Source organism: Capsella rubella, unplaced genomic scaffold, assembly GCF_000375325.1.
Source record: "Capsella rubella cultivar Monte Gargano unplaced genomic scaffold, Caprub1_0 scaffold_1, whole genome shotgun sequence".
Lineage (NCBI taxonomy): Eukaryota > Viridiplantae > Streptophyta > Magnoliopsida > Brassicales > Brassicaceae > Capsella > Capsella rubella.
In genome coordinates, this window is record NW_006238923.1 from 16,920,489 (window position 1) to 16,940,743 (window position 20,255).

The window sequence follows — 20,255 nt, forward strand, 5'->3', positions numbered from 1 at the left end:
ATAATCTATTTTAAAAATAAAATGAAAGCGCTAACAGATATTGATGTTTTATCCACAACATCAATTTAAAGCACTTATCTCTTTAATATGCGGGATTTCATATTGCTAATTTCCGTAATCTTTGACCAAAATTTTGCTTATATCTTCGTAATATTCACCAAAATTTTTACTTTTTATAATTCTTATTCAAACTAGATAATTATCTACTTCGAAAATAGAATAAAAGTATTTATCTCTTTGTAAAATCTTGGAACGACACGAAGCAATCCAGTGGGGGACCAAAATGTTTCAATCAAGGTCATGCATGCATATCTTCTTTCAAGTGTTGGCTTCTAAATTTTAATGCCATTTCTTGAATTTATCAATTTGTAGTAAATATATATATTTAGCCTATTGTCAACTTCTACATGTACTTGTTGGAATTAGCCTTTTTTATTACAAAGTCAACTTATATTTCTCAATCATGCTCACAATATTTCTTAATTCTCTTTTTTTTTTGTTCTTCACTATTACAACTATTGCTCATTAGTATAATGGATATATCCGCTGTCTATAAGAAATTTATTCTCTGTGCTTAATATATGTACTATTTTCACATTTTAACTACATTTTTGTAGACAAATAAGTTTTTTTTTTTTTTTTTGGAGTTTACTACTTAAAAGTATCTCACCACTATAAGAAAAATGTGAAATGATATAAATATCAGTATTTGTTTTTCTGTTTTTCCATTTATATGTTTTTGTCTTTTCAATTATTTATTTTTATATATGAATCGCTTGGGGATTCAACTACAAGATTTTGTGTTAGTTTAGTACTTAGTAGTAGCACTCATACATAAACCATTTTAAAAATCTAAGCACATTATTATTCTCTTAATTAATTAGATTCTTTTAATTTCGTAGAAAGATTAAAACCACATATCTATATACTAAAAATAGATTCCAAGAAACATGAATATTCATTTTTGATTATTTTGTTTTCTTCTTATATTTTCGTGCAAAATTCGGATGATAAAAAACATAATGGGTGATGTATTAAAGTCAAAGATTTTATTTAGTGGGTTGGTTGTCGCCATATAACTAGAGTAATTATGAAAACGAACACAAAATATTAGGTCAATGATACTGCGACTAAGTTCAATGAAAGATCAATGAGCTTTTTAATTAGTTTTTTTTAGTTTATTCTTATTATTATTTATAGTCCTAATTAGTTCTTAAAAAATACTAATCTATTCTTTTAATCCTTTTGAATTCTCCAAAGGTCTATTATTCACATTGTCAACAAAAGATTTATTGAAGAGTACCACAAAACTTCGTGATGAGGATGACACATTCACATTATAGATATAGATAAATTTGAGCATTTAGAAATAATCAACCTATGACAAATAGGCACGTAGCCTTTTCGCACCTTAAACAAATCATCTGATGAAATAGGCTCACAGCCTCAGCTGTACAAGAGGTCAAGGCTTCTTCCACATTGTTCTACTATATAAAAACTATATATGTAACCGAGTGAAAAATACATTAGGTCAATATATCAATTAAGCTAAAACACATAAATATCTTTCAAATCCCCAAATTAGATTAAACTGTGCTACCTTATTCACGTACGTGCATATAGTCTCTATTCATAACATGTTATATATGCTATATATATGGTATCTCAACTTCCTCTAGATATAAGTCTTTTAACTTTATTTATCGGAATCCAAACATTTTATTATACATTTTCTAGAAAAGAGATAACACTCACAACACATAACATATACATTCGCATAATCGTGTATGACGATGACTTCATTTTAACAAAGAGTCTTCAGTCAAAAAAAGAAGCAAAAGTCTTCTTCAGAACATACTCATTGCTCCCTAAGAATGAGCTTTATAGTGTCGATATTTATATCCCTGATTAATAGTTCTAGAGACAACTATCCCTAATTAATACTAGTTCTTACTATTTATATTTACAGATCACTCTGGAATACTTATATCTAATAGTTTAAATGCTTACGAATGCATAATTAGTATACAAATATAATTTAATTCTTTTAAAATTTTCAATTACGACGTAAAGGATGATCTATGAACTATATTTGTTCTTGTATTATAGAATCAATCTAACCAATCTCTATATCAAATTGTTTTATCAACGTATCTTTTACTGTTTCAAATTTAGATGATGATGTAAAAGAAGCTGCAGGCTTCAGAAATTAATTAATTACTATACAAATAAAATTGAAGTAAATCGATTAACAGTACTGATCTACTTATCTGTGAAAATTAAATTAATGAATTAAATCCTTTATTTTTAATTAATGAAGAAGTCAGCCGATCATCATTAATAAGTAAATGGATTATTATAAATATACACAGATGTGTGTTCAGACTTCATTGAGATCTAAACATCACTTGAATACATTTAAAAAAAAAACTATTTGCTCTCTCTCTTTTCTTTTTTAATAAAACAAAAAGTCAAAATATCAAGAAGAGGAAGAAGAAGAAGAAGATAACTCATCTCTACGAAGAGAGATCATGGCTTCTACTTTAAGGCTCTCTAATAGCTTCCTCATCCTCCTACTCTTCTCTCTGGTATGTTCTTCCTCTCACCCATATGCTTATATGATTCTCTATACATATAACATATGAAACTCTCTATCTATGTATATGTGTGTGTGTTCTAAATAAGAGTCTTGGATTCAAAGCTTTATTCTTTAGATGCTTCTTGAAAGTATTTACTATTAAGAATCTTACAAGATATAAAGTTTGTAAATCAATTTAATTTGTACATAAGCTAAGTTTCCGATCATTATTTTTACCACATTGCATGTTAATTAGGAAAAGAAAAAAAAAAGTCTTCTTTTTTTGTCGTTTTGGCAACCTTTTTGAAAAAGAAAAAAAATATTAAAATTGATAAACAAAACTTCAACTTCGAATATAATTAATTTGAAGACTTTGGTTTGTAATTTCGAATGGGTTTTGTGTTTCTTGAATGTAGTGGGTGGTGGAGGCACACACGTCAAGAAAGCTGATATCGATCAAGGAACAAGAAGGTCAAGATGTTACTCATTTTCTCAAAGATGGTGAGTTCGATGATCCTTCACTCAACGTGTATTTCACACTCAGTGATCTCAAGCTAGGAAACAAGTTAAGGGTTTACTTCCACAAAAATGATTTCCAAAGGCTTCCTCCACTTCTCACAAGAGAACAAGCTGATCTCATTCCTTTCACCAAGTCAAAGCTTGATCTTCTTCTCGACCACTTCTCTATCTCCAAAGACTCTCCTCAAGGGAAAGCCATAAAGGCTACCTTGGGACATTGTGATGCTAACGAAATCGAAGGAGAGCATAAGTTTTGTGGCACTTCTCTAGAGTCAATGGTTGATCTTGTGAAGAAAACATTGGGGTATAACGTTGACCTCAAGGTCATGACGACTAAATTAATGGCACCTACACTAAACTCGATAAGCTACGGTGTGCATAACTATACATTCGTCGAGACTCCTAAGGAACTTGTCGGGATAAAGATGTTGGGATGTCATAGAATGCCATACCCTTACGCTGTTTACTATTGCCATGGACACAAAGGTGGAAGCAGAGTCTTTGAAATCAATATGGTGACGGATGATGGGAAACAAAAGGTTGTTGGACCAGCTATATGCCACATGGACACATCCATGTGGGACGTGGATCATGTAGCTTTCAAGGTGTTGAAAATGGAGCCGAGGTCAGGACCCGTTTGCCACTTCTTCCCTCTTGATAACATCGTGTGGGTAACTAAGTAAGAGAGAATAGGCTAATTAGGTAATATGTAATGTGAGTGGATGCATGTGTCTTGTAATATCTATGGTTTGGAAAAGTAAGAAAGAAAAAAAAGACTGCCTTGTTGGTTTTTGGTGTTGCCCTCTTTTGTGTGACTTGAAGCAACGTGACAATGCTACATGTAACATATAATATAATGTTACATAACATGTAATATATAATACTATAGTACTTTATATACCGGCATGTGTGTACGTAGCTCTTTTTTTAGCGACGTTGCAGACGACGGAGCACTAGATCACCGCTGCTAAATATTGTTTTTTTTTTTTTTTAATAATCAAAGAGGTTCTGGGTCAAAACTCATATATATCCTCAGACCTGGAATTAGAGCATGTTATATGGTTTCGTCTCAAACGCTATTCGAACCCTCGATCTCTGAACTTTTGCCAGAGATCTTTATCAGTTGGGTGAAATATTGTTTTTACCAAGTTTATATGAGAATATATCATATTGCTAAACACAATATCACTTGATATTTGATCTAGAAATCAATGGACTAATTTCTTTAATTTTTCCTAAAGAAATTAAGTGATGTTAGTTTTTTACAAGGATATGATGGAGAGATTTACTATCTATATTAACATTTTGTTATCCAAGGTTTATGTTTGGAAAACCTGGTTATTTCTACTTAGTCGTTAAGATTGTGTTCAATTTTTTTTTTTTTTTTTTGAATGGTTGTATTACAAGGATTTCATGTATCATGTAAACTCTTTTTAACACCTTATTATTGATATGCCATGGAAAAATACATTAGTTTTAAAACAAAAATATGTAGAAGTGAACGAAAATATGAACAAATATATAGATAAGTTCATTGATCACGTCTATCTACAAAATGAATCAGTTGACTAGTTTTAAGGATATAGGCATTATAATGGCGAAGTGATAGCATGATTTAAGTTTTTTTAGTCTTATCTTATCCGATTAACACATTATTTTCAACGTTGTACATACATCAACACTTTTTTTTTCTGACACATCAGTTTTGCAAGTAAATATATAGAAATTTGGGTTATCCATCATTTACTAATCCTAATTTCAAACTGAAAATCTCATGCTGACAAAAACAACAATCTAATAATGGAAGAGGAGATATGTGATGAGGTGAGATGAGAAGAAGTTCTATTTAATAATTTTCTAACATTATCCAATAAGAGAGTTTGTAATAAGGCCGCCACACTTACCCACTCATATGTTGGGCTTTTTCCATTGTTGGGCTATTTCATCTGACCCAGTTTGTTTTAGCATGCACAGCTGCGCTCTAATTTTAATAAATAAAATAAAACCTCTCTTTTTAACGTGAAGTTAATTAAATTTACATATTATTGATGTTGACAAAAAAAAAGTTAACTAAATTTACATATATGGTACTTTATAAGATTAAGACATTATTCTCTCTGATCGGTCAAAAAAAATAAAAGAAGAGAGAGTTAAGATAAAAAATCTAGAAAATAGCTGTCTGATAACAGTTTTTCAAAATTCAAAAAAATAAAAGAGGTTTGTTATTTATTAGTATATAAAGGTTTATCAAAAATCTCTTTGTTTGTTAAGATATTTGTTCCAAATTTGAAATAATTAATTTTTAATACCGAAAATAATAATAATAATAGAGATATCTCATCATTTCTCTCTTCTCTTGTTACCGCTCGCACTGAGATGCGTAACAGAAAAGATCCTTTCTCTCTCTCTCTCTCTCTCACTCTCTGCACTTTTTCTCGGCATTTTCTCTTATATTTTCCCGTCGTTTTCTCGCATCCCCAAATTAAAACAGTGTACGGATCCACACACAGTCACACCAGTACGCACAAAAAGAAAAAACACTGACGCCATTTCTCTTTTTTTTGTCGTTTCGTTTCCTCCCACCTGAAAACATGGACGACGTTAACGGAGTTAATTACCGGAGGAGAAGATCTGCACGACGTCATCAGATCAACGATCTCCCCAATCGCCGCAACCAGACGACGACCACCAACGAACCTCCGAACCACGACGTTCAGGCGGCTAATCGTGATCATGAAGTCGATGAGTCTCTTTCGCTAAGCTTGGGTTCGACATCGTACCCCTCCTCTCATCACTCTCAGATCCCTTCTCCTCCGGTGACTACTAATTCATCGCTTCGTCTAGCACCACCGTCGCCTTTCGCTGGACCTATGACGACGTGGCCAACACCACATGCTGCTGATGATGATTTCATGGCGAGTTCCAAGGCTTATTCATCTGTGCCTTTTTCCATGACGACGACGCCGTCGTATCTCAATCTGTCATCGTCGTCATGGCTGAACAGCTCTTTTCACCAGAGAGGATCTCAAGGATCGTTTCCGACGATGATTCAGCCTCCGACTACGGTTAATCGTTTCTCCTACTTTCTCCCGCCGGCTCAAACTACTCCGCAGATGAGTACGATGATAATGGCACCACCGAGAATAAACACCGCCGTTCGTAATTCCAGACAACAACCCGCCGGAAATCAGAAATCCGATACGATCCCGCCGCCGTTTCCATGGGCGACGAACATACGAGGGGTGATTCATAGCCTAGAGTATCTCGAATCGAAACAGATCACAACAATCACCGGAGAGGTTCAATGCAGACACTGTGAGCAAGTGTTTGAGGTGAGCTACGATCTGAGGGAGAGATTCAGGGAGGTTGAGAAGATATTCCTGAAGATGAAAAGGATCATGAGGGAACGAGCTCCTCCCATGTGGTTAAATCCAGAGCAACGGAGGTGTGAGCTTTGTGGCCGTGACAAAGCTGTGAAGCCTGTGGTTGCTGAATCGAAGAGTCAGATCAATTGGTTGTTCTTGCTTTTGGGTCAAACCTTGGGTTACTGTACATTGGAGCAGCTCAAGAATTTTTGTAAACACTGCAAGAGTCATCGTACTGGTGCTAAAGACCGTGTGCTTTACTTGACGTACCTGGGTCTCTGCAAGATGCTTGATCCTACTAATAGTCTCTATAACCGTGGTGACACCAACACTAAACGGTGAGAGCTCTGATATTGATTCTATCCTTGTTCTATTCAGATTTTAGAATTTACGTTTTGGGTTGAAGGATCATTGAAACTTTGATTTCGCATTTGGACTGTCGATGTTGCTGCTTCTTTAGGTGAATAATTCTGTGACAAAATAAATATTGCAATTGCATTGCATGGGTTTATCGTTTTGTCGTCTTCTTCCTTCGTTGTATCTTTTTATCTCTTGGTCTTTTGTTTCATTAATATCTCATTAATATATATTATGGTTTTTATCATGATTCATGAAGTCTAATACACGAGTATAATTTTGTATTAGTTTACTTGTTATTTTCAATTCTTACATTATAAATGATACTTAAGTATCTCAACTGTCAGCTCTGATTTATTTTATTTGATTGTCTTATAACCAAATTTCACAAAGTAAAAAGATCTTTACACTGTTTTCAATCGGTCTAAATCTTAACGGGGTTTTTAAATCTATCGCAAATTCAAATTTAAATTTTTCATATCATAATCTATTCATCATCACACGAAAGCAAACATATAAAACCAATTTATGGGGAAGCTTCAAATATTATAGCTCTCGATAAATATGATTTGGTTTGCCCATTAATAAAATTTCTAATTTTTTTATCTAAAGCCGGCCACAAATAAACCGACGGTTAGATTTCTTATTATCACTATGCTCTGTTGTTCAGTACGAATCAGACCGGTTAAACTGATTTGGTATAAAAACCTATTTCTGATACTTTACGAATTTACCCTTTCGGACATCCTCCACAACGGACAAAATTATCAACCGGAGGGCGAAGAGGAGAGAGAGAGAGAGAAAAAAAAGAAAGAGAAGGGACAAAAGAAAAAAAAAAGTAAATGGCGACGCAGGCGACCCACGAGCCCTTCCATGGCTGCTTCGTCTTCCAACACAGAAGCACGAATTGAACGAAATTTGAATTCTATAACCAATTCCCACACTCACATTTATGAATTTTCCCTTCTTGGTTGATCGTTCGAGATTTTGACTCCTTCTTCAGGCAGATCTGATCGCGAAAGTTTCCTTTTCCCAGCTAGTTTGTTCCGTGGTGTTCGTTTTTTTTATTGTGTGATCGGAGATGGAGGCGTTGACGGAGCTTTGTGACATTATAGCTGAGAATCCGAAACAGTTCTCGGAGAAGTTAGCTTGGATATGCGGCCGTTGTCCACAAACGGAATGGCTTCTCGCTGATTCGCCCAGGGTTTCTCGGAGTCATCTCAACGCCGTTTTGGCCGTTGCTCGGATCATCTCCAAGAATCCTGAGTCTATCGATAACCGTGCCAAATCCTTCGTGAATGAGTTTCTCAGCGCTATACCTGCATCGTTCCGTCGTTCGTTTTGGCCGCATTCGTTTCCTTCGCAGTCGATCTCTGCGTTCTATTGTGATTTCCTGAAATATCTTTCGTGTGCGGCGGATCTCTCGCCGGAATTTGGTACCGAGGTTGCTAGGTTTACAGGTGAGGTTGTGATTGCCGCCACGAGTTGCGGTGAGAGCGACGGTGATCCATCTATTTCTAAGGCTTTCTTGGTCGCGCTTTCTCAGAATTTTCCGTCAATTCTGCAGTCTGATGGAGATAAATTGATTACAATGCTGCTCGAGCAGTTTGTTGTGAACCGTGCTCCTGCGTCTCCCAAAGAACAGCGGCAGCAGACCTCAGGTAACTCTGAAACTTCGTCGTCTCAGGGCTCTCCTATTAGTACGAACCGTTATCCCTCGGGCAAACCTGAGGAGTCTAGTCCTGGGGACGAGGTAGCTAGCAATGGGTCCAATGTATCCTCTAAGAGTTCATCGTCTGTAGTGGTGAATGGAGGTAGTATTGTGTGGAAGAGTGGTGTTGACCAGTTGAGTTTTGGATTTAGTGAGGGGAGTGGTGGCGCTAACCCTGTGTTTAGACAACAAGTGGCCTCTTTTGAGGACGAATCCATTGAGTGCTTGGAGAAGCAAGAGATTGCCTTTAGATTAATAACCCATATCTTGGAGAAAGTCAAAATTGATTCTAAACTTCAAGATCAAGTGAGATTTATAGCAAAGAGGCAGCTCCAGTCCATGTCTGCATTTCTGAAGGTAAATGCTTTTCTTGGTGAACTGGTGATATATTATGGTATTTTCTAGAATGCTTAAAGCCATATATCTTGGTGAAGCAATTGTTGGTTGATACTCCCTTTTCCTGTCTAAATTTGGCATGTTTTCATGAGGGTGGACCTTACCGATCTTGACTTCTTGAGTGGAGCATGGATTTTTAGAAGAGATGATGACTTTGTTTCTGCTTTTTTTTTAACAGTCAAGAAAGCGCGACTGGAACGAACAAGGCCCAGTTCTGAAAACTAGAGTCAATGCCAAACTGTCTGTTTATCAGGCCGCAGCTAAAATGAAAATCAAGAGCCTGGTGTCTCTTGAAACAGATGGAAAAACATCTAAAAGGTTGGTCCTGGAGACGCTTGCATTGCTTTTAGATGCTGCAGATGCCTGCTTGACATCTGTGTGGCGGAAAATGAAGGCATGTGAAGAATTGTTCGACTCTCTGCTTTCTGGGATTGCGAAGATTGCAGTGGCAAGAGGAGGGCAGCCACTACGTGTGTTGCTTATCCGTCTTAAACCACTGGTACTGGCTGTCTGTGCACAGGTAATTTTGTTATATGTGCACTAATCATAACTCATTCAAGCAACATACTCTAATCTACTGATGATCGCGTCTGGATGCCCATAGAAGTATAATCGAACATATAATGTCAGAAGTTTCTGGATGGATTCTGTTGTAGTTCATTTAGCTTTAAATTATTGAATGCATTTTTTATTCATTTTTAATGCCTGTTGGAACAGCCGGATACTTGGGGGAGCAATCAAGGAGCTATGCTTGAGAGCGTATTTAAGACTAGTTGTGAAATTATTGAATCTGGCTGGGCCAAGGACCGAGCTCCAGTGGACACCTTCATTATGGGATTAGCTTCAAGTATTCGTGAAAGAAATGATTATGAAGAACAGGTGGAAAAATAATTTTACCTTTCCCTTAACTGGTTAATATCCCTATCTTATGTTAGACTGTACTTTTATCCTTCCAATAAGGCTCATCATTTGGTGCCCAGGTTGATAGAGATAAGCAAGTACCTGCTGTTCAGCTTAATGTTATTCGGCTGCTAGCTGATCTCAATGTTGCTGTTAAGAAGCCGGACGTAGCTGACATGATTTTACCACTTTTTATTGAAAGCCTGGAAGAGGGTGATGCTTCGACTCCTAGCTTTTTGCGACTCCAAGTATGGTTCCAATTTTTACACTGATACCTGGCTGCCTGATTAGTAACTTTTATATGCTACTTTCTCGAACTTTCGTAATGGCAGGAACTGCTACCATCTATGTCCTTTTTCGTTTTTTTTTTTGACATATTTAGTTTTGCATTTATGCTAATTTTGTGCAGCTTCTTGATGCTGTTTCTCGGATAGCAACATTAGGGTTTGAGAAATCTTACCGTGAGACCGTAGTTTTGATGACCAGAAGTTATTTGAGCAAACTATCGAGTGTCGGATCTGTAGAGAGCAAAACATCAGCACCAGAAGCCACAACCGAGCGTGTAGAGGTATATGTCATTTGATACATGGTAGTTTACTAGTTTGTTGTGTTTCTCCTTATTTTTACTATGACTTTGATGCTCACAAATCCAACTGTCGTGTAGACTCTTCCTGCAGGTTTTCTTACAATTGCTAGTGGTCTTAGGGATACAAAATTGCGTTCAGACTATCGCCATCGTTTGCTTTCCTTGTGTTCAGATGTAGGCTTGGCTGCTGAGTCCAAAAGTGGAGGGTAAATTATATAATCTTATAAGCTTTGAGTTTTTTTTCTTGAAGGGTTAGTTTATTTTTAAGTGTTTTCTGTTAAAATTTATATTTGGGGATAAAAAATCTGTGCAAATTTTAGAAAATCTACTGGTGTATAATCGGAAACTATCCAGTTAATGTTTCTCCACTAAAACGTTTTTGCATGTTTCATTTTTTTGTAGGAGTGGTGTGGATTTTTTAGGGCCTCTTCTTCCTGCAGTTGCAGAAATTTGTTCAGATTTTGATCCTACTATGGATGTGGAACCTTCACTTTTGAAGTTGTTTCGTAATCTCTGGTTTTATATAGCCCTTTTTGGCTTGGCACCTCCTATTGTGAAAGCTCCGTCACCAGCAGTGAAGTCAACTTCCAATTCAGTGAACAGTGTGGGAAGCATGAGTGCAACTGCTTTGCAAGCTGTGGGAGGTCCTTACATGTGGAACACTCAGTGGGCGCTAGCTGTTCAACGAATTGCTCAAGGCACTCCTCCCCTGGTAAGTCATTCTAGAAGGTCATCTTCAGAGTTTAATGTGTGTTTCACCAAATTATGAGCCTACTAAATACTGCATCTTACACCTCCCAGGAAATACTTGTTCTGTAGTTTAATTTAATCTAATTGACTAAATGCGCATTGCTCTTCGTAGGTCGTCAGTTCTGTAAAATGGCTTGAAGACGAGTTAGAACTCAACGCACTTCACAATCCTGGTAGCCGTCGAGGAAATGGAAATGAAAAAGTAGCGTCGACTCAGAGACTTGCTCTTTCAACTGCCTTAGGTGGCCGAGTTGACGTTGCAGCAATGAACACCATCTCAGGTTAACAACTGATGAGTTATTTATAATATCTGCTAAATGGGTTATGGTGTGCTTTTCTTAGATACTTAGAAATCCATTTCTTCTATTCTTTCAGGAGTGAAGGCTACATATTTGCTTGCTGTGGCTTTTTTGGAGATCATACGTTTTATTAGCAACGGGGGTATCCTTAATGGTGACTCAAGCGTATCTGCCTCTAGAAGTGCCTTCAGTTGTGTGTTCGAATATCTAAAAACTCCAAATCTTACTCCTGCCGTTTCTCAGTGTTTGACGGCTATCGTGCATAGAGCCTTTGAAACAGCAGTCTCATGGCTGGTATGTAAATACCTGGTCATAGTAGTTAAGCTAATTTTTCGTTTAAAACCATTTAGTTTCAACCCTAGCGCAATCAAGGCCCTTGTATATGCATTTTGGTCTTTCTGTTATCAACAACAGCTCGGCTTTTCTTTTCATTTAAATGTTCTAGTAATATATGAATGTTATGAAAACTTTCATTTGGTTTCAGGAAGATCGAATATCTCTTACTGGGAAAGACGCTCGTAATAGAGAACTGACAACGTATGCACATGCATGTTTCCTCATAAAGAGTATGTCACAGAGAGATGAGCACGTTCGCGATATCTCTGTGAACCTGTTGACTCAGCTACGGGACAAATTTCCTCAGGTAAAAAACATATGGGTATACATTCTCTCGTTTAAAAGGTTATATGTAGGTTGACCATTTAATAAGAGAGAATGGAGGTGATATAATGCATATAGTATATTATGTCGATAAAATTATGGAGAGATAGATTTCCTCGTTATAATTTTTCCAGTGCGAGTATTCACTGAAGATATATCAGGACTAAGACCCCCAACCTCAGTGATTGTATCAAATTTTAATACTTACAGATTTGTAGTTTTACATGGAACAAAGTAACTTGGTTGATCATTATCTATTTTTCTTCTCACATGTGTGCAAGAACTTAGTTTTACCCATTGCAATTCTTATTTTCTTTTGAATTTAGCTGTTCCGATTTTTTTAATCTCTTTCAAATTGGTCACTTACATTAGACATCAGTGGTGTAGTCTGTTTGTTTTTATGGACCAGAAAAAATGTTTTTTGTGATTTCTGTTTCACTTGCATTTTACCATAGAAATTTTGGTCACGGTTCACTTCCTTCTACATATTCCATAAATTGATTAGATGTTTTTTTCGCTTCTGTTTACTGGCTTCGGTCTTCTGTCACTGCCTTTTACTTACTGACTTTGGTAGTCTAAGATTTTCCATCAGTATTTGCTTTCTGTATGTACTCTATTACTAGAGTATACCTCCAGGAAATATTTGTCTGCTGTTACCTTCTCCAACTTTTCCTTTGGAATCCTTATGCTTTGTAGATCGACTAACAATTGGAAAATGCAGGTCCTCTGGCATTCGGCATGTCTGGATAGTTTGCTGTTTTCAGTTCATGACAATACACCTACAGCTGTTGTTAATGATCCTGCTTGGACTGCTGCTGTTCGATCCTTATACCAGAAAGTTGTTCGAGAATGGATCATAATTTCGCTTTCGTATGCTCCATGCACTAGTCAGGGTTTGCTTCAGGTTTCCTTCTTTTTGCCAATTCGTATTGTCTTCTATACTGAAATATCTTTATACTGACAGCTTTCTATTTCTTCTAATCAATCTGTTAGTTTAACAATTTTAAATGGAAACGTACTGTGGGATATAGTTCCTGTCGTTTCTGTTTGTTGCAGTGCCATGTTTTACTTCCTTCACTGTCTCTAACTAATCCTTTTTAGTTTTAGGCTCCTCTGTTTTCTTAAAATGTTTAGAGCAGCTCGGCCCCTATTTTTTCTTTCCCTCAAAGTACTGTAATTGCTGTTTTATGTTTCTGTATGATTCCGTGGTCGTTTTCAGAGGTACAGTCTGTTTTTGGTGCACAAACGAACTATGAAAAGCTTTGGATATAGGCACTTAAGTTGTTGTTCATGTGGATTGTTTTTGTGTATATTCTCTTTGCGGAGCGCATTCTGTGGTTTCTGCTAATGTTAGATCGTTCTTGTTGTTTCCTTGATTTATATACTAGAGTTTCATATTCTTTCTCTGGGTTTTATATGAACCTCAGGATAAGCTGTGCAAGGCAAACACATGGCAGCGAGCACAAACTACAACTGATGTGGTTTCCCTTCTATCTGAGATAAAGATTGGAACTGGGAAAAATGAAATTTGGTCTGGGATAAGAACTGCTAATATCCCAGCTGTGATGGCTGCAGCAGCTGCAGCGTCAGGGGCAAACCTAAAAGTTTCTGAAGCCTTTAATTTGGAGGTACTTGGTACTGGTGTAGTCAGTGCAACGGTAAAGTGCAATCATGCTGGAGAAATTGCTGGCATGCGAAGGTTGTATAACAGTATTGGTGGATTTCAATCAGCCTCGGCACCTAGTGGTTTTGGTGGTGGCCTTCAAAGATTAATATCTGGGGCATTTTCCCAGGCACCACAACCAGAAGACGATTCATTTAATGAGATGTTAATCGCCAGGTTTGTGCGTCTACTTCAGCAATTTGTAAATACAGCTGAAAAAGGTGGAGAGGTGGACAAGTCACAATTCCGAGAAACTTGTTCTCAAGCAACTGCACTACTTCTGTCAAACCTGGTAAGGCTAACCAAGAACAGAGGGACTCTTTTTTCTTATGTGTGTAGAGTAGAAGGGGCACATGTAGGCGATATCTATCATCTTTTTTAAGCTGTACGTTCTAATCTCTCTTATTGTTGCATCAGGGTGGTGAGTCAAAAACAAATGTGGAAGGCTTTTCTCAATTACTGCGTCTCCTTTGTTGGTGTCCAGCATATATATCTACACCAGATGCTATGGAAACTGGAATTTTTATATGGACCTGGTTGGTTTCCGCTGCTCCGCAATTGGTATCTCTAGTCCTTGCCGAGCTTGTTGATGCATGGATATGGACAATTGATACAAAACGAGGACTCTTTGCGTCTGATGTACGATACTCTGGCCCAGCTGCAAAATTAAGACCCCATCTTTCCCCAGGGGAACCAGAAGATCCACCTGAAAGTGATCCTGTTGATCAGATTGTCGCTCACAGACTGTGGCTTGGATTTTTGATAGATCGTTTTGAGGTTTGGATTTATCCTCTACTTTTTCTAATACATAAGGACTCATATGTGAGGTTTACCTCAATTTTCTTCCGTTATTGGTGAAGTGGTCTACAGTGTTATAAGTGCTGAGTTTTCTTGTGATCCTAATTGAATCAATATCACTTTTCGCACCTTAGGTGATAAATTTGAAGTCGCAAGTAAATTTGCTTCACTTGAATATATTTGCTTACTGATCATCACGGAGTCAGATGCTCTGTATTTGTGTGAGTTTCTTATCGTCAAATTGGTTTTTTAGGTTGTCCGACATAATAGTGCGGAGCAATTGTTGTTGCTAGGTCGGTTGTTACAACGGAGTACAGACCTTGACTGGTGCTTTACCCGCCACCCTGCAGCCGCTGGTACCTTTTTTTCTTTAATGCTCCTTGGACTGAAATTCTGCTCATGCCAGACACAAGGCAATATGCAGAAATTTAGATCTGGACTCCAGCTGTTAGAAGATCGAATCTACAGGTTATGTTTTGTGAATTACCTTTGCCTTTTTGGCGTATCATATATTTTGTTTACCCTTTCTTTATGGACATCTCTCAGCCTGCCTCTATGGTTTGGCAGGACACATCTGATTATTATTCTTTTTTCTTTTTCTGCACTATTTACTTATGTTCATGTGGGATCTCTTAGTGTTTTCTAGGCACTAGGATTTAACATGAATTGCCTTTGCACAAGACATTGAATTGTCTGGACTTGTATCCCCTATGTTAATATTATATCATATGCTGAGAGCAAATTGGAAGTAATTATATTTTGAGTTTTTTTGTCATCGTAGCCATCCAACATGGCATTTTCCGGTGTTTAAAAATACTTTTATATTGTTGCTTGAGTCAATTTTATTATGTCTGACATACCTTCATTTTATTTTTGTCAACTTATTCCAGGACGTCTTTAGGCTGGTTTGCTCATCAGCCAGAGTGGTATGATGTAAATATTCCAAATTTTTGTCAGAGCGAGGCTCTATCTGTTTCAGTTTTTGTTCACTTTTTATCAAACGAGCTATCAGAATCAAGTCAATCTGATTCCAAAGGAAAACCTCGTGAAAGTGTTAATTTGATTGATGTGGTAAGAGAAACATTTGCCATTTTTCTACTTTCACCTGTACATCATTTGATTACAAACTATGAGATTTATTTGTGCTGAATGTTAACAGACTGATCAATATCATCCCGTCTGGGGTGAGATGGACAACTACACTGTTGGAAAAGAAAAGAGGAAGCAGTTACTTTTAATGCTCTGCCAGCATGAAGCTGATAGGCTTGACGTTTGGGCACAACCTATTAGCTCAAAGTAAAACTATTTCATCTTTGACTTTCACTTCTCAGTTGTTTTGTTTAACTTACATTGTTGATATTCATTTTTCCAAGTGGCAATGTATATATAGGGACAGTCCATATTCGCGGCTGAAAATAAGCTCTGAGAAATGGACCGAATATGCTAAAACAGCCTTTTCAGTGGATCCTCGCATTGCTTTATCAGTCGCCTCAAGATTTCCGGCAAATGCTGCTGTTAAATCTGAAGTCACTCAGCTGGTTCAGGTATGAATTTACAGCTGCTACTTCCTCTAAGACTGTAGAAATAAAGTTTTTTTTTTTTACATTTTGTAGTCTGAGATGGTATACTGTTCACCTAGTATATTAAGCTATAAATGAGCTGGTGTTGAACCACCCCAAAAAACTTGTGAGGCATGATACATCTAGAAATAAGTATGCTATGGTACTTTTAGTTAAAGATTTATTGAAAACAAAAACGTATGTTGAGAATCCGATTACTTGCTCTGACTTCTTAGGATAAAAAGTACAATTTGATATTATGGCTTACATTTTATAATTAGTGAAATGATGTAAAATGAGTTTTCTCACTGTTACTCTTTCCTGCAGACACATATAGTAGATCTTCGTACAATTCCTGAGGCGTTGCCGTATTTTGTTACACCTAAAAATGTTGAAGAGAACTCAGTGCTGTTGCAGCAGCTACCACACTGGGCTGCTTGTTCAATTACACAGGCTCTTGAGTTCCTCACTCCTGCTTATAAGGGACATCCACGTGTCATGGCATATGTTTTACGAGTATTAGAGTCTTACCCTCCTGAACGAGTTACCTTTTTCATGCCGCAACTGGTGCAGTCTTTGCGCTATGATGATGGGGTTAGTCTTATCATGAAAATCTATATATTTATCTCACCTGCCTCGCTTTCCCTCTAAGCAAGTTGGGGGTTTAATTATATCATTCGGTTTGTGCGCGTTAGATTTAGTGATTCATCTTAGTACGTGAAATTATATAATATATAGATTTCAGTTGTAGTCTATTTTAGTTTTCATATCTGGTTTTTACTTTCTCTTTTAGTCTTGAGATTAGAAATTCTGCATTCGATATATATTGCAGCAATTCCGGGAACTCATCCAACCAGGGTACCAAAAATTGGAATGATCAGCCTATATTACCTTTTCTTTTCTTGGCCTTTATCTGAACCAAATTACTTTTCCGTTTTTTACATTAGTATTGGATTATCAGCTTGACGTTTTCGAAAACCATGTCTAGTCTAGCTGTCGTTGGGCCACTCATTCCTTGAGGTTTTTCCCAAGGGTTTTTCTTGTCGCAGATTTGTTTTCAAATCCTACGAAAATTACACTTCTACTAGGGATGGATATTGTGTAATGCCTTACTTGAGTTCTTTCTTTTTCCTTGTTTCCTGTGATGTTTAACAGTACAACTTCTTTTTTGAATGCAGAGGCTAGTTGAAGGGTACCTTCTCAGAGCTACCCAAAGAAGCGACATATTTGCTCATATTCTCATTTGGCATTTGCAGGTGAGTTTAACCTAGTAGACTTTGGTATATCTTAATTTTGCTTGTAACCTTTATGGAGATTTTGTTGATTTTTAAGTTCTATCTTTTATAATGCCAGGGTGAGTCTGTTCAGGAAACTCCAAAGGATGGTTCTATTGATAAGGTTCGCCCATTATTACCTTTTTCTGCTTATATCGCGTGAGTGTTATCTTCAATGTGGGCTACATCTTACTACTCCTAGGATAGTATAGTATTTATGTTAGTGCAATATGTAGCTAGACTATCTCTCACAACACTGAATTATATTGGAATCTAGTGCAATCTGCTGGCCTTAATTCAGAAAATTAGTATCCTGCAGTTGCAATATATGGCCTCCTACAGAAAACATCTGTGAATTCTTCTGGTTAGGTTATTCTTTACATGTTAACAACGCTGGAAATATCCTTGATTCACCATGTTGACCGCTGGTTATAAGCGCAGAATATCAAGATCTGAAAATGAGTTTTATGACTATTCATTATACTGTAGCATAAGTTTGTTATTGGAAAACATCTTTTCGATAAAATTTGTAGTGAGACAGAAAGTAGGTCGTTAAGCTATAGAATTTGTTGTATATCTTTTGGCTGATATGCTGATAAAATCTAAGCTCTTGTTTCCGTAATATTTCAGAATGCGGCATTCCAAGAAATTTTGCCAGAGGTTCGGCAGCATATTATTGATGGTTTCAGTCCCAGTGCCTTGGACATGTTCACTAGAGAGTTTGACTTCTTTGACAAAGTTACTTCTATTTCTGGGGTGTTATTTCCTCTCCCAAAGGAAGAACGCAGAGCCGGTATTAGAAGGTAACATTTGAAATTTAATAAAACTGTATCATGGTACGGATGGATCTGCATCTGTTGGATGCAAGGTAATCTAATACTTTCCATGGCAGGGAGTTAGAGAAAATTGAAATGCAAGGAGATGACCTTTATTTGCCAACTGCTCCTAACAAGCTTGTTAGGGGTATTCGTGTAGACAGTGGAATACCTTTACAATCAGCTGCCAAAGTTCCTATCATGATAACCTTTAATGTTGTTGATCGTGATGGTGACCACAGTAATGTAATACCACAAGCTTGCATTTTTAAGGTAAGCCTTTGCATGATTATATACAATTTCTTTTTTGTATGTAGGTAGGTTGACATAAAAACTATTCTGCCGTGATGTTGATTCTTAATTTTTTATAGTATTTGCCAGTACAAAGAAAATGAATCAATTCTCCTATCTTTCTCTTCCACTTAATTAAAGTAAAAATAACACAGAAAACAAACATAGCCAGTGGTATCTAGACATTGCTGCACCCAGTTGGTGTTTACTGTGAGTTTGATGATTCTCTCTTGTATTTATTTAGGTCGGAGATGATTGTCGGCAAGATGTTCTTGCCCTTCAAGTGATATCTCTTCTTAGAGACATATTTCAAGCGGCTGGTATTAATCTTTATCTTTTTCCATATGGAGTACTCCCAACTGGTGCCGAGAGGGGGATAATTGAGGTATCACTCACTCTGAAATGTTTAATATTAAACCCATTTTCCCTTGCGAGATAAAATAGAGAAGGTGGTATGAGAACTTTCTTGTATATAATAAGGCTTATACATTTGTGTTTCTCTTTTCTTCCCTTTTATTACAGGTTGTGCCTAATACGAGAAGCAGAAGTCAAATGGGTGAAACTACCGATGGGGGTCTGTATGAGATTTTTCAACAAGACTATGGACCTGTTGGCTCAACCACCTTTGAAACAGCACGAGAGAACTTCCTCATCAGCAGTGCTGGTTATGCAGTTGCTAGTCTTTTACTCCAGCCCAAAGACAGACACAACGGAAATCTCCTCTTCGATGAGTATGTTTCCTTTTTATGCGATTTCTCAGTGTTCTCTCTTAGTGAGTTAGTGGAATGAAAAATAATCAATTTATGGACAATATAATGTGGGAGAAAATTCAAGGAAGTAACACAACTTTATTACCATGTGTGTTATGCTTGATGCAGCGTGGGAAGACTTGTCCACATCGATTTTGGATTCATCTTGGAAACTTCACCAGGAGGAAACATGCGGTTTGAGAGTGCTCATTTCAAACTGAGCCACGAAATGACTCAGTTGCTAGATCCGTCAGGTGTAATGAAGAGCAAAACATGGCATCAGTTTGTGAGCTTGTGCGTAAAGGGATACTTAGCTGCTCGGAGGCAGATGGACGGAATCATCAGTACGGTGCAAATGATGCTAGAAAGTGGATTGCCTTGCTTTAGCAGAGGAGATCCAATCGGTAACCTTAGGAAAAGATTTCACCCAGAAATGAGCGAACGTGAAGCTGCACACTTCATGATTCATGTCTGTACGGATGCATATAACAAATGGACTACTGCTGGGTACGACTTGATTCAGTATTTGCAACAAGGCATCGAGAAGTAAAGAACACGAGAGAAATTTGCAGGTAAAAAATTCATTAAATCATCCGAATATTCCGATTTGTTAATTTTTATCTCCTTTCGGTGGTTGGACATTCTGACTAATTTATTGTAAGAGAGGAACTTTGAGGGTTTTGCTATGCAAAGAAAAAGAAAAAAAAAAAGTAACAAAAGAAAAAGGTAGGAGTGTATTGTGGTGTGTGGGTTTTCTTTTAGATATGTGAAGTGCAAGCTATTATGATATATCATAGCATATATGATCTGTGATATCTTCATCTTAACCAGTTTGTCTCATCAATGGATGAACTATAGTAACGTGTTTCTTTTAAAATAGCGTGCAAGCATTGTAAAACAGTAGTGTATTTGATTCAATGGATGATGATAAGCTCATTCTACGTACTGTATATCATCCCCTATTACACCAGAAGAACCCCTTTTA

General features: G+C 36.9%; 3 protein-coding genes across 3 annotated transcripts; all 3 read left to right on the forward strand.

The window, feature by feature from the left end:
* Nucleotides 1–2,433: 2,433 nt before the first annotated feature.
* On the forward strand, nt 2,434–3,997 carry LOC17897775 (BURP domain protein USPL1). Its single transcript, XM_006304024.2, has 2 exons — nt 2,434–2,588; nt 2,995–3,997. The coding sequence occupies exons 1-2, from the start codon at nt 2,532–2,534 to the stop codon at nt 3,778–3,780; spliced, it is 843 nt and encodes a 280-aa protein (XP_006304086.1). The 5' UTR covers nt 2,434–2,531; the 3' UTR covers nt 3,781–3,997.
* A 1,551-nt stretch (nt 3,998–5,548) lies between these two features.
* On the forward strand, nt 5,549–7,024 carry LOC17898213. Its single transcript, XM_006306477.2, has one exon. The coding sequence runs from the start codon at nt 5,689–5,691 to the stop codon at nt 6,802–6,804; it is 1,116 nt and encodes a 371-aa protein (XP_006306539.2). The 5' UTR covers nt 5,549–5,688; the 3' UTR covers nt 6,805–7,024.
* Nucleotides 7,025–7,600: 576 nt separating this feature from the next.
* On the forward strand, nt 7,601–20,220 carry LOC17898766 (phosphatidylinositol 4-kinase alpha 1). Its single transcript, XM_006306513.2, has 25 exons — nt 7,601–8,887; nt 9,105–9,446; nt 9,644–9,805; nt 9,907–10,074; nt 10,236–10,394; nt 10,491–10,618; nt 10,815–11,124; nt 11,275–11,443; nt 11,538–11,755; nt 11,946–12,104; nt 12,843–13,025; nt 13,549–14,076; nt 14,202–14,561; nt 14,836–15,050; nt 15,473–15,653; nt 15,742–15,878; nt 15,973–16,126; nt 16,469–16,735; nt 17,320–17,397; nt 17,495–17,539; nt 18,046–18,218; nt 18,308–18,503; nt 18,766–18,906; nt 19,044–19,252; nt 19,400–20,220. The coding sequence occupies exons 1-25, from the start codon at nt 7,901–7,903 to the stop codon at nt 19,818–19,820; spliced, it is 6,090 nt and encodes a 2,029-aa protein (XP_006306575.1). The 5' UTR covers nt 7,601–7,900; the 3' UTR covers nt 19,821–20,220.
* The last annotated feature ends 35 nt before the right edge of the window (nt 20,221–20,255 follow it).

What these genes read in the sequence shown, in the direction of transcription:
- LOC17897775 (XM_006304024.2), top strand. Translation starts at nt 2,532, where the DNA reads ATGGCTTCTACTTTAAGGCTCTCTAATAGCTTCCTCATCCTCCTACTC. An exon ending in TCCTCCTACTCTTCTCTCTG is followed by an intron (nt 2,589 to 2,994) that starts GTATGTTCTTCC and finishes TCTTGAATGTAG; the next exon opens with TGGGTGGTGGAGGCACACAC.
- LOC17898766 (XM_006306513.2), top strand. Translation starts at nt 7,901, where the DNA reads ATGGAGGCGTTGACGGAGCTTTGTGACATTATAGCTGAGAATCCGAAA. An exon ending in GCTGAGTCCAAAAGTGGAGG is followed by an intron (nt 10,619 to 10,814) that starts GTAAATTATATA and finishes ATTTTTTTGTAG; the next exon opens with GAGTGGTGTGGATTTTTTAG. An exon ending in GGAAATCTCCTCTTCGATGA is followed by an intron (nt 19,253 to 19,399) that starts GTATGTTTCCTT and finishes TGCTTGATGCAG; the next exon opens with CGTGGGAAGACTTGTCCACA.
- LOC17898213 (XM_006306477.2), top strand. Translation starts at nt 5,689, where the DNA reads ATGGACGACGTTAACGGAGTTAATTACCGGAGGAGAAGATCTGCACGA.